Source organism: Alosa pseudoharengus, unplaced genomic scaffold (genome assembly GCF_046254945.1).
Source record: "Alosa pseudoharengus isolate Yale_2024_CS ecotype anadromous, Long Island Sound unplaced genomic scaffold, YU_APseudo_1.1 YU_APseudo_1.1_scf_10, whole genome shotgun sequence".
Classification (NCBI taxonomy): domain Eukaryota; kingdom Metazoa; phylum Chordata; class Actinopteri; order Clupeiformes; family Clupeidae; genus Alosa; species Alosa pseudoharengus.
Window position 1 is genome coordinate 7,500,036 of NW_027468565.1, and position 12,465 is coordinate 7,512,500.

Here is a 12,465-nt window from a genome sequence, read left to right on the forward strand (position 1 = left end):
CGCACCATTAAGCTGGACTAACACGGACCAGGAGGACTTACGAGTGGACGAGGGCTTTGGAGAGCGCGTGCTGGGTGTCGTCTTGTTACAGGAGACAGTGGTGTCTGCATTATCCACGTCCTGCTGCCATTTGCTAAAAGCACACAGGAGCACAAGACGGTTCAGTAACACGCACTGGGTCTGACAACAGACCTGAGGACGTCACTCCAATTCTATTCCACTCCACTTACAGTAGCCTCAGGGACACCATCTGACGGCTGATGAGGTCAAGTTACACTAACTCTAGCCTGAACAACATGTTTGTTAAACCTCTTTCACTGAAAAGAAAAGAGTACCAGTGCACTTGTACTGACCTCCCAGGGGGCGCCAGTCTGACGTCCATACACTGTCTCCCTGTCCAGGCGCAGTAGGGGTCCCTAGAGAGGACGCACTCCCCGCAGCTCGGGTAGTTCGAGCAGTTGGCCACGGGGACCTCCGCCAGCCCGGAGAAGGAGGACACATAGAGCAGACCCTGCAGCAGGAAGCACAGACACAACACATCAGGAAGATTTTACAAGAGCGGAAATACCCCAAGAACATCTTCCTATATTTACACCAGCAGTGCGAATTCACGGTTTCAATTCATGGCGTGAACACGATTCGAAATTATGGTAATTTCCTGGTGGCACTGTGACCGCAAGGTATGCGACATAAAAAAGAACAAACAGTGAAAATGCTGCAGGGATGGGGGGATGGGGGTGGTGTGGGTAGTTGGGGCAAAGAGAGGTGGGACTCATTGTGTGTCATGTGCTGTTTACTTCCCATCTGTTCGCCAGCTCCCGAGAGAGGAAGCTGGAGATGTAATTATCTCAGCAAAAGTGAGTCTACACCCTCCGTCCTCTCCTCACACACACACACGTGCACACACACACACAAACACACGCACACACATACACACAGACACGCACACCCCTGCCTGCAGGCGTCTCTGTTCAAGGCTGATGGGTTACCTAAGCTGGCCACTCTGACATTTACTTACTTCATAATCACTCCCTAAAGAAATCCCAGTGTGATACTCCACCAGGGAACATTAGCACATTGGATGTGAGAAATGCACAGTATAAATAAGATTCATTATTATCCATTACTAAGACCAGAGGGCCGCCACTGTATTGTAAGTTGTACTGTGCTGTTGTGTGGGGATACAAGCAAATGTGTGTGTGTGCGTGTGTGTGTGTGTGTGTGTGTGTGTGTGTGTGTGTGCGCGTGTGTGTGTGTGTGTGTGTGTGTGTGTGTGTGTGTGTGTGTGTGTGTGTGTGTGTGTGTGTGTGTGTGTGTGTGTGTGTGTGTGTGTGTGTGTGTGTGTGAGAGAGAGAGAGAGGGGTGGTGGCTACCTTTTCTGTATCAAGTTCGATGTGCTGCACAGGCTGAGGTGTATGGAACAGGACCATCTCCTCGATGATGTGCATCTTGCCCTGCACATTGATGGCCTTGTGGAGCCTACCGTCATCTGAGAAGGACAAATCATTTATCATCAGAACCATGCTAAACACACAAACTAAATACTAAATACATAAAGCCAGAAAACTATACCTTCAATAAAACAGAAATATAAACATATATTATTTTTAACCTAGCATGTAAAAAAAAACACATTCAATCGTCCACTGAAGTTGAAAACTGAAAGGCTATCATCCTCACAGTGGGTTGCTCTGGCTGAGCAGGTGTGTCTCACCTGTGCCAATGAAGAGCACGTCGTAGGCTTTGCGGATCGACTGCACCTGGTGGACAGCGATCTGTGTGTAGCGCACGTTGCGCTTGAGTAGGAGGGGTTGGCTGCGGATCACGTTGTCCATCAGGAAGTGGTCCTTGACGAAGTTCAGCACCTTGTCGGGCATGTGTAGAGAGGTGGAGATACCCATGCCGCGAGCCGCGTTGGTGATGCACTGTGGGAGAAAGACAGGAGGATGAGGACGAGGACGAGGAGAGAAAGGGGGGATGAGGAAGAGCAAGAAAGGGTCCGGAAAGAGAAAAGGAGGAATGAAAAAGAAAACAGGAAAGGCATAAAAGAGATAGAGGAGCAAGAGAAATGAGAGATGAAGTCAGAGAAAAGAGAGTGAAAGAGAGAGGAGAGGTGAAAAGAAAGATGAGACTGGGGTCAGATCGCACGTTGAGTATAGCACTGTCTTTCCTACTAACACACAACACAAACACATACATATCCAGCAAATAAAAAAATAATTCTCACACACACACACACACACACACACACACACACAGACGTCTGTTTTCAAAGCGAGTCTGACACAGATGGACTTCATCAGAGTGAGTTTGCTGGCTGCGCAGGATTGGCTGCAGATAAGGCGTGTGGGAAATGAGAGCGGCCCGAGGAGGCCGATAAGCATCAGGGCTGCTGGGCTGCAGACCGCCAGCGACAGCACCAGCTCTCAGACTGATACCAAGAGAGCCACAGATGCCCACTGCTGATTGGAGATGTTGTGTGTGTGTGTATATATATACATGTGTGCGTGTGTGTGTGTGTATGTGTGTGTGTGTGTGTGTGTGTGTGTGTGTGTGTGTGTGTGTAGTAGTAGTAGTGTGTGTATATGTAGTGTATATAGTGTAGTGTGTATGTGTCTAAGATGTGCAGTCCTCAAAGACACACACACACACACAGACACATCAATATATCTCCCAATGACTGATGTCAAGCTGATATTCTCTTAATTTTATTGCCCATCCAATCCTTTTCAACAGCAAATCATCTGCCCACCTTTTTCTTTCAAATAATTCACGTCCATGACTGAACCTGCTGAGGTATTTCTGTGGGCTTTTGGAGGTAGCTAATCTCACAGCTGGACACAGCAGAGGGGTGGAGTGCAGTGCACTATTACGGCCATCGGGGGGCAGCAGTACTCACCGCGCCAGGGCGAGGCTCAGGGACCTGGTGGTTGTAGGTGTACCACTGTTGTGTCTCGCGGTTCACCTCGCGGTAGCGCCCGTTAAACGCCCTCTCCACCTGTTCCATGGTGAAGGCACACACAGCTGAGCTTCCAGACGCACCCTTGTACCTGTGAGCACACACACAACACACACACACACAAACACTGTATTTAGACTTTATGTAAAGCCTAGTTTTTATCGCACACGCTACCAGATACTAAAAATAGAACTACTGATAGTGACTCAATGTGCACACACCCATTTTCTGTTTCATGCACACACCTAAAATGTGGTATTGATGAAGCAGATAACCGATCGGAATGACTCAAAGCTGCCACTGAATAAATAAGAAACCCAGATGAAACAGCAGACTCTCCACAGGCTTGCAAACGCCCCTGAGCTGCGTGGCTGCCTGCGGCCTGGTCCCTGACCCTTCTTCCAGCGGCACTCAGCCTCATGCTAATGAGCAGAATCAATACAGTCTCTCCTCCTGCTGCATACCACATGGATGAGAATGAACCAGCGCCAGCCCCGAGCCAGAGAGTGGATCAATGGCAGTATGATATGAACTAACAGTGAACTGGCACTGCTGTTGTTGTCAATTTTATTTGGGGACACCAGCACTGTTAGCCACACAAAGGTGGCCAAACACTATAGGAGAAAACTGCTGCTTGTTCTCAAGCTGTTTTGTTTTGACATTAAATGAAAAGTCCCTGAGACATTTCAGGAAATAGTATTCTTTGGCAGTCTGTGCCATAGTAAGCATATAAATTTCAAGGCAGAGAAGTATAATTTCTAGGTTATATTCTGTGTACCATAAAATATATATTTTTAACTTTGAAAGACTAGGGTGACTCAGAGAGTAGGATAAAAGCTGCTTTTGTGGTGATCTCTTTTGGCGTCGTACCACTGTGAAGTGAAGACGCCGTAGAACATGGTGCTCTTCCAGTCCTCCTTGCTGGGGGTCAGCACAAACATGTCCTGGATGATGTTGAAGGGGAAGCCGTCGTCTGGCAGCGAGCAAAGCAGCTGGGCCTTCAGGAAAGTGGTCCACTTCTTCTGCAACACTCGCTCTCCGCCTTTATCTCCCTGGATCAGGAGGAAATACAGAGAAAGAGAGAGAGAGAGAGAGAGAGAGAGAAAGAGAGAGAGAGAGAGAGAGAGAGAAAGAGAGAGGAGGGAGAGAGAGAGATCTTTTAATAAGATGCAGGGACAAAATAGGCCTTCTGCGCAGACATACACACACACGCTATGCACTCTGTTTCCAGCAGAGGGCGCACTTATATCATGTAAGGAGCAGAAAACTGCTGCAGCAATTTTCACCAGCTGCCTTGAGAACACGGTGGTGTCACAGGGTCCAAATGGTGGGTGAGAACATAATATGACACATTATTCAGGGTTACAACGGCTTGATTATGAGTTCATCCATTGTTCTGGGACTCGCACATATACCCCGGCTATTATGTAAATGAAGGATAATGAAAAGCATGCATGTGGCGTGTCTCCTCGGGCAGAGCAGAGCTAACAACAGCATAGTTTGTCAGTGACGACGGCCTCTTCCCGGTGTGAAAACACTCCAAACATGTCAAAAAGCTTCTGGGTCACAGAAACAAGCAGGACAAGAGGAGAACAGTAGAGAGAGGAACTCTAGAGAAAGAGCGGGGGGGGGGGGGGGGTATCAGACAAGACAAGACAGCACGCCAATTGGTTCTGAATTGAATGAGGATGGCCGGCTGCACTCGGATAATGCCCTCTTACTGTGAGTGTGGCTGGGACTGCCAGGGGCTACCTGTCTGCACTGTAAACACATGATGCACACAGACGTCCCCTCTCCGCCTCGCATGCGAGTAGCCCCCAGAGAGAATGAAAGATCGGCACATCCAAACAGAGGCGCTGTCTAAGAAAACATCCCATTGAAAGAATAACCACAGTAACCACGCACACTCTTTCGAGAGAACTGTTCTGATCCCAAGAAAACATCTGTGCTCCCAATATACTGATGTAAAAATTGAGTAGTAGTTCGTGTACAGTCATAGTTTGTTAGATGATACAAAAGCTCCATCATTTTCATATGTTCTATAACCACTGTGCAATTGCAAGCTTCAGTCTAGGAAAACCAGTGAAGCCAATAACCTCTCTGAAAGCACCTGAAAGGAGTTTTGGTTGAATCTAACTATTGCAGGCATACAAAAACCTTATCAATACAATCAACAGCACAATGGTTTTGATAAAGCTTTGCTAACTGTACTAACTCAGGTCTTTTGATGATGAAAGCTCTTTTTTTTTTACATTTTGCCGGCTCGTGCAGCGTAGACCACAGAGCTGCATGGTGTGTATCCTAGTTGGAATGGCAGGTGACTTTTGTCCTTTGCCTGACCAGTACTAGTTACATCAAATTCTTGCACATTGTCTCTCGACTAAAATTTGAAACTCAACAAAACAATAACAATTCAACCTTTTCTTTCATATTGGTTTGAATTACGACATCAAAGTCAAGCAATTACTAGCCTGGAATATTGATCTGAGGAGATTCAATAGACTGTGTGCATCTTAACAAGGCCTCTTCTCCAAGCAAAAAAGACACAATAAACCCAACAAGCCCACTGATGGACAAAACCCAGAAGCTACAGTCCCTCATTTGTGTCCACTTCAGCCGCCCAGTTCATGAGGGGGAATGACATAGCTGAATGTGAAGGGAAATTACACGTGACTAATGCTGACTTTCTGAAGCAATTTCTTGCTGTGGCAAGCCAGGCAGATAATGGGCAGCATATATTCCATACTCTACTTAGCTGTGTCTGATGCTTGTTATTGTTTAATAATACCTGAGTATGGTGAACTTTCATCATAACAGCACAACAACATCCTCCTAGAAACACATCCTAATTCACATAACCGTCTCCACAAACACGCAAAGCTTTCATGAAGATAGAAAGCAGTTGCGTATATTGCACGCAATGAAAAACAGAGACAAGGGGATAAGAGCGGATGTGTGCAAGGAGGAAGAACACCAAAGACCTTGTGTGATAATCAATGTTTATGTTCTAAAAGCATCTGTGTGTTGTTCCAGTGTGGCCGGTTGTGATTACAACAATGTCTAAATGACACACCTGTATAAACAGCAAGGAGAGTAAAAAAATTAGGAAAAAAGAAAGAAAGAAAGAAAGAAGGAAAAAGAAAGAAAGAAAGAGGGAGGGGGAAAGAGCAGTGAAAATAAAAGAGAGAATACAAACATGGAACATCACATGGGCAAGGACATGGTGATAAACAGCTCTTACATAAAGCCATCAGGAGGGGAAAACTCTGACAGAACCACCACCCCTTCCAACTATCCTCGGAGGAAAACACTTCGTATTTCTTTTCACTGTTATTGTAATTCAGTACTCTGGACAACGCCTTCCCTTGCACCACGTTCCAAGTACGCAACAACACATTCCACTAATATTTCGTTTTGAGTTTTGAGAGGGACCCTTCCAGCAGAACAACTTGTGAGTAAAAGTGCTGTTATATTCACCTTGAATCCCCCTTGCAAATGGACTTCAGTGACCCTAACCTAACAATGGTTAATAAGCAGTTAAGCCGAGCTGGACTCCAGATTATGTAAGTGGAGTGGGCGTCTAGAATTTTCCATTCCATTTATAACATTCCGGGAATTAGAAGAATTGTCGTGGTGAAGCTGTCCACATTTCATATATTACAACTGCAGTGACTAACAAAAACAGCAATAAAACAGATAGAAAGATGAGGCCAAAATAACTGACTACATTCCTGTCCAATTTGTGTTTAAATACACTGCTTAACCACGGTCTGAGTAACCCCAAAGCCATCTCGTTTCTTCTCAGTGCCCAAAGTTGTGCTTGGAGTCACATCTGCAGACAGCACTAGCAAAGTGACAAACTCAATGTAAAATGAAAAGACGCCAGATGGTGGCACTAGTCTCCCCCACTCCTGGAATGTCTGTGGCGAGTGGTGCCGAGGCCTACTGTATGGATCAGGCCAAGTTCAGCATCTACAGTGGATCTCTATCAGGTCTCAACACTGTGGGGGAATCGATGGGGCTCCAGTCAGATGTGCTGATATGTCAGCACTCGGGCTATCTCAGTACAGACTACAGAGCGGCAGCAGCAGCAGCAGCAGCCCTGCTGGCAGACTGACTCCATCCTCCTCCATTGGCTCCCACTGACACTGTATTGCCATTAAAACAGCTGTTTATGTATCTGCTGTGGGGGAGTCTGTGTTCAAATTACAAATCAAAAGGGATTTACTTTGGGATTAAAGTGGATCATCGGCCCGCGAAACACCCATCCCTGCCGCCTCAGTATCTTTTCATGTCTGTTTTTTTGTGGATGGATATGCTAAGCCAACATTGTGTGTTGTGTGGTTTATTTGTATGTACATGAGTAGCAAGTGTGTGGTGTGTGTGTGTGTGTGTGTGTGTGTGTGTGTGTGTGTGTGTGTGTGTTTAAGTAGGGAGCCTACAGCAATCTGCTGACCCTATACACTGCCCCTCTGACTGCTGTTAGTTTTTATTGGCTGTTGCTTCAGCCTGCTTGAGTACCAGCTGCAGACAGACCTGGACATGGGGTCAAGAGAGGCAGGGCTGTGGCTGTGTGCGTGTGTGTGTGTGTGTGTGTGTGTGTGTGTGTGTGTGTGTGTGTGTGTGTCAGCAGGCGCGCATATGTGTTGTATACATTTTAAAATATGACCAAAAGTGGGTATATGTGTATATGCATGTGTGTGCATATGCATGTGCAGGTTTGCTAGTGGGTCTGTCTGTATGTGTAGGGGATATTGCATGAGTGAGAGAAGGAATTGTTCAGGTCACAGCAAAAAGTCTGAAAATAGAACAGGCCAGACAGGTTAAAATAAACAAGGCCAGACGTATGACTTCACAGCAACCGCCATGTGAGGAAGGCCTCTTTAAATGCAAAACACGCCACACACACTAAACACCTACTCAGAAAGGCCCTGAGAAGGACAGACAGAGAGATACTGACAGACAGATGAACATATGAAAGAAAGACAGAAAGAGAAAGAGAGGGAGAAGAAGAGAGAGTGGGAAAAAGAGAGAAAGAGAAAGAGAGGGAGAAGGAGAGAGAGAGGGAGAAGGAGAGAGAGAGAGAGAGAGTGGGAGAAGAAGAGAGAGTGGGAGAAGGAGAGAGAAAGAGAGGGAGAAGAAGATAGAGTGGGAGAAGGAGAGAGAAAGAGAAAGAGAGGGAGAAGAGAGAGTGGGAGAAGGAGAGAGAAAGAGAGGGAGAAGAAGAGAGAGTGGGAGAAGGAGAGAGAAAGAGAGAGAGAGAGAGCTGGGGTAAATGTAATTACTGCAAAGGAAAAAAGGGGGCTGCTGCAGATGCAATTGAATCCAGCCAGTGAGCCGCTGCGCTGCTGTCTGGCTCTGGCGCTGCACATCTCATCACCGCTCATATTATTCCTAATTACAGCCCATAATGGATTTCTGCAGTTTCATTACGGTTTTGTTTGCTGTGCGAGAGAAGAGGGTGAGGAGGACAGGCTTCAGCGATGAGACGGGCCGATCGCCCTCCCGCTTGCGTGCCCTCCTGCTTGCGTGCCCTCCCGCTTGCGTGCCCTCCTGCTCGCTCTCTCTCTTCCTCTCTCTTCCTCTCTTTCCAGCCTCCTGTCTGCCTCCACACGGACAACATCAGACCGTCTGCGTCTGAGCGAGGAACTGGGGGACTTGCCTTATTTACTTATGCCTATTTTATTCACTTGTATGACGGCCTATGCAAATCAGCAGTGCGTGTCCCCTGCCCCCCCGCGTGAAATTAACTACAATTGGGTCCACAGAGCGTCCAGACGAGCGCCGAGGTGTCGGCCCTTACCCTGGAACCTGATTTATGCTGTGTGTCCACATGACGTCTGAAATAAGTAACCCAGGTATCGGCGGAGGACTCGGGCTGGGCTCTGGTCGAGACGTGGCACAGGTATGCGGCAGGACCTAGCCACAGTCGCTGGAGTCTGGGAAAAGATCCTGATTCGGCTGTCAAGGCAGGATGGAAATCGTAACAGGTTTCCTGCCATGTTGACATCGTGCGTCATGTTCCCAACGAAGACACCAGGAAACAATTAGGCCTTTAATCATCATTTTAAGCCCAGCAGATGTCACTGTTTGAATACCGTCCAGTCACATTCAAGTGTGCTGCCTGGGGCTGGTGGGAGTTCAGGCATACGCCTTTCCTCAACTGCGCAGTTCTCTGCACCAAGGGAGGGAGAAGTGATTTGGGGTTTTGTGCCGTGCAGGGCTGTGTGTTAATATTTACTGAAATGCGATAAGAGGGAGGGATGGAGAGCCAGGGCCAGGAGAGAGGAGAGAGGAGAGAGGCTCATGAAAGGGGAGGTGCACAGAGGAGGAATGTTTTTCTGTAACACGAACTTCAGCGTCTTTCTCAGGCAAAGCCTACAGACCCCAAAGCCTGGACCCAAAACACTGTGCAGAGCCCTAAGGCACACGCACAGACACATGCTCACACACACGTGCTCTCTCTCTCTCACAAAAACACACACACACACACAACACACACAAGCATGCTCACGCTCAGACGCAAAACATTTTTATGTTCATTTGTAGCTAGTAGTCACACGCATGAATAACATATGCACACCATACATACACACAAACACACACACTCATTTACATATCCACACACACTCTTTGCCGCTCTGATAGGCTCATTTAAAATGTATGGGGTGTAAAAGATGAGAAAGAGGCGACAGACAAGCCTGCTGGTCTTTGTTTATATTGCAGTTAGGTGGTGAAACTCCCTCTTGGGGGAGAGATACCCCCTTTTTCAGGCTGAGCTGGGCGGGGCTATGGCTAGGGGTCAGGCATCGGGAGAATGGGTGTGCATGTGCGTGTGCGTGTGCGTGTGCGTGTGTGTGTGCGTGTGCGTGTGCGTGTGCGTGTGCGTGTGCGTGTGCGTGTGCGTGTGCGTATGTGTATGTGTATGTGTATGCGTGTGTGCGAGCTCCATTCATGCATCCCCTCACCTTACACACACGAGCGATGCGCGACACAATGGTGTTGTCAAAGAAATCAAACTCCTTCCCCGCTTCACTGAAGAAGAAGTAGATCTTGTCGTCGTCGCCCACTGGGTTGCCCGGGGGAAGGCTCTCCTGGATGTAGGCGGAGCCCACAAAGGCTGGGTCTGGATTGGGGGAGGATGGGGTTGGGTGGGGCAGACAAAAGGATGTGTATGAATGACAAGCCTGAATCACAATGCAATCTGGGACATTGGAGAACAGACAGAGACGCTGAAAGAGTGGAGGCCCTTTTAACATTTAGCTCATGGCACTCATGCTACCCGAACCCCCCAAACACACACACACACACACACACACACGCACACACACATTAACTAATACACATGTGCACACACACACACCACACACACACACACACACACACACACACACACACACACACACACACACACACACACACACACACACACTCCATGTCTTCAGGAGTAATAGCATACAGTAATCTCCCTGACATGTGCTATTGTGATAGGTGCGCTCTTCCAACACTGCAGACTCCATCTTGCTAAAGTAAACTCTGGCCAAGCTTTCAGAACCATTTTATAGTAAAACACAGGAACTATTTTCAGACCTTAACTAAATTATTTACAGTGTTGGATGTGGGGGCAAGGCGCTTACAGGGTGCATATCAGCGCTCAGCTGCCATACACCGTACAGAGGGCTGTCCTCATAAACATGAGTGTCCATAGTCACTGAGCTTTCATACATGGCTTAAGACTGCATCTTAGACATCCATGTCCAATTTTACAACATTAGTGAAAACGTGGCTGTAGCTACAGTTAGACCACACAGCTTCTGGCGCCTGGAAAAACGAGAGCCTCACACAAACATCAGACCGCTCCTTTATACGCCTGTGTGTTTTCAGCTGGACTTCTGTGGTAACCATTATAGAACACTAAGATTTATCTGCTTGGCAAAAAAAGAGAGGGAGAGAGAGAGAGAGAGAGATAGACATAAAGATAGGCAGAGAGAGAGAGAGAGAGAGACATTCAATGAAGAAGACAGACCTTGGCCTTCTCTTACCTTGAAGCCAGTTCAATGAGTTTTCAGTTTTCAATGCGGAGCCGTGGCCAAGGCTCTTGTAAATGACGGGCTCGTTGCCTTGGAAATTACTGACGGTGCCAGCGTACAGTTCACCATCTACAGGCAATGTGGAGACAAACGGACGAGTTTAGAGGATTTTCAGGCTTTGGGGCTTTCGCATTCTCATGCAAACATTGTGCTGAGGCAGCAACCTTCTGGCAGGTATTTCTCACTTAGCCAAATAGCTGCCAAGACTCGATAATTGCTTTTTTGCATATAGGGAATGCAGGTGACGACTGGCATGACAAATTGTTAAAAGACTGAGACAGTTATTAAGAATTTGAATGAAGACACTTGATTGTCTTGCTACTAATTTAGTCTCTTTCCTACACACACACGTTTTACATTGGGCCTTACCTGCCATGATGGCGGTAGACTTGTACTCAGGGTTGAAGGGGCAGCGGCTACGTCCATCCTCTGTCATAATCTCCCCTGTCCGGCTCCTCACCAGCATGAAATGGTCTGTATTCTGATAGAGATACAGACACACACACACACACACACACATGGAGAGGAGAGAAAGAGAGATCACTGCCAATGTCAACCAACAGTCTTAATCTAAGGCAAGAAAATGTTCTACCATGAGTTCAAACAAACAAACAATAAAGAAGGAGGGTCAGAGCTGGACTGTGAAGAATGCCCCAGTGAAAGTATGCCAATCTAAGGACTCCCCATCAGGTGGCCCCACCTTTCTGCATGGGCAGTGTGAGCTTCATGGGACCTTTCTGTTCTACCATCAACACAGGCAGATAATGACAGCCTGAGAGGCTAACACAGCTGCGTCCTTTGCATTAGCAGGGAGATAGATAGATAGAGAGAGAGAGAGAGAGAGAGAGAGACAGCCTTGAGTGCTGCGTTCTCAGTCCTTCCTCTTTGTGTGGGCTGCGTCCCGTTCGTCTTGATAAGCGCACCCGGCGTGGCGGGTGGAAAAGTTTTGGGAGGGGAGCCCCTGGAATTCTGGGTCAGAGCCTCTCCACTGCTCTGCCAAGAACAGAGTCCTCCAAGATGCAATGTGCTGCTCCAATCTCTCTCTCTTTCTCTCTCTCGCCCCCTCTCTCTCTCCGTCTCTCTCTCCGTCTCTCTCTCCCCCCTCTCTCTCTCTCTCCCCCTCTCTCTCTCTCTCGCATGTGGAAAGCGAGTGGATGTGGGGCAGATGTCCTTATCGGGGCATGCAGAGTGCACACTGTCTGCAGCTGATTGTTTCTTTGATGGTCGCTTTCATAAGCACTTCATGAGCACAAGGGCCGTGAAGGTCCATGAGAGACCCTCGGTGCTGCAACACCTCTGCGTCTCTTCTCTACAAAAAAAAACTCGGCTCTCTCCTCAATCCGCTCTCTGTGCTGCCAGAGAAGTGGAGAGGGCGGACGGACGGAATTAGAATGTGCCGTTGCCATGACGAAGAGC

At 47.7% G+C, this 12,465-nt stretch overlaps 1 protein-coding gene across 3 annotated transcripts in view; it reads right to left on the minus strand.

The window, feature by feature from the left end:
• Positions 1 to 12,465, minus strand: part of sema4ba (sema domain, immunoglobulin domain (Ig), transmembrane domain (TM) and short cytoplasmic domain, (semaphorin) 4Ba) — a 65,664-nt gene that overhangs the window by 4,373 nt on the left and 48,826 nt on the right. For all 3 annotated transcript variants that reach the window (XM_076262400.1, XM_076262398.1, XM_076262399.1), the window contains exons 6-14: positions 11,419 to 11,530; positions 11,002 to 11,118; positions 9,928 to 10,085; positions 3,830 to 4,011; positions 2,900 to 3,050; positions 1,715 to 1,925; positions 1,374 to 1,489; positions 354 to 511; positions 42 to 133 (exon numbers count right to left, since the gene is read on the minus strand). In XM_076262400.1, coding sequence (XP_076118515.1) covers positions 42 to 133; positions 354 to 511; positions 1,374 to 1,489; positions 1,715 to 1,925; positions 2,900 to 3,050; positions 3,830 to 4,011; positions 9,928 to 10,085; positions 11,002 to 11,118; positions 11,419 to 11,530 — 1,297 coding nt within the window. The remainder of the gene's footprint in view (positions 1 to 41; positions 134 to 353; positions 512 to 1,373; positions 1,490 to 1,714; positions 1,926 to 2,899; positions 3,051 to 3,829; positions 4,012 to 9,927; positions 10,086 to 11,001; positions 11,119 to 11,418; positions 11,531 to 12,465) is intronic.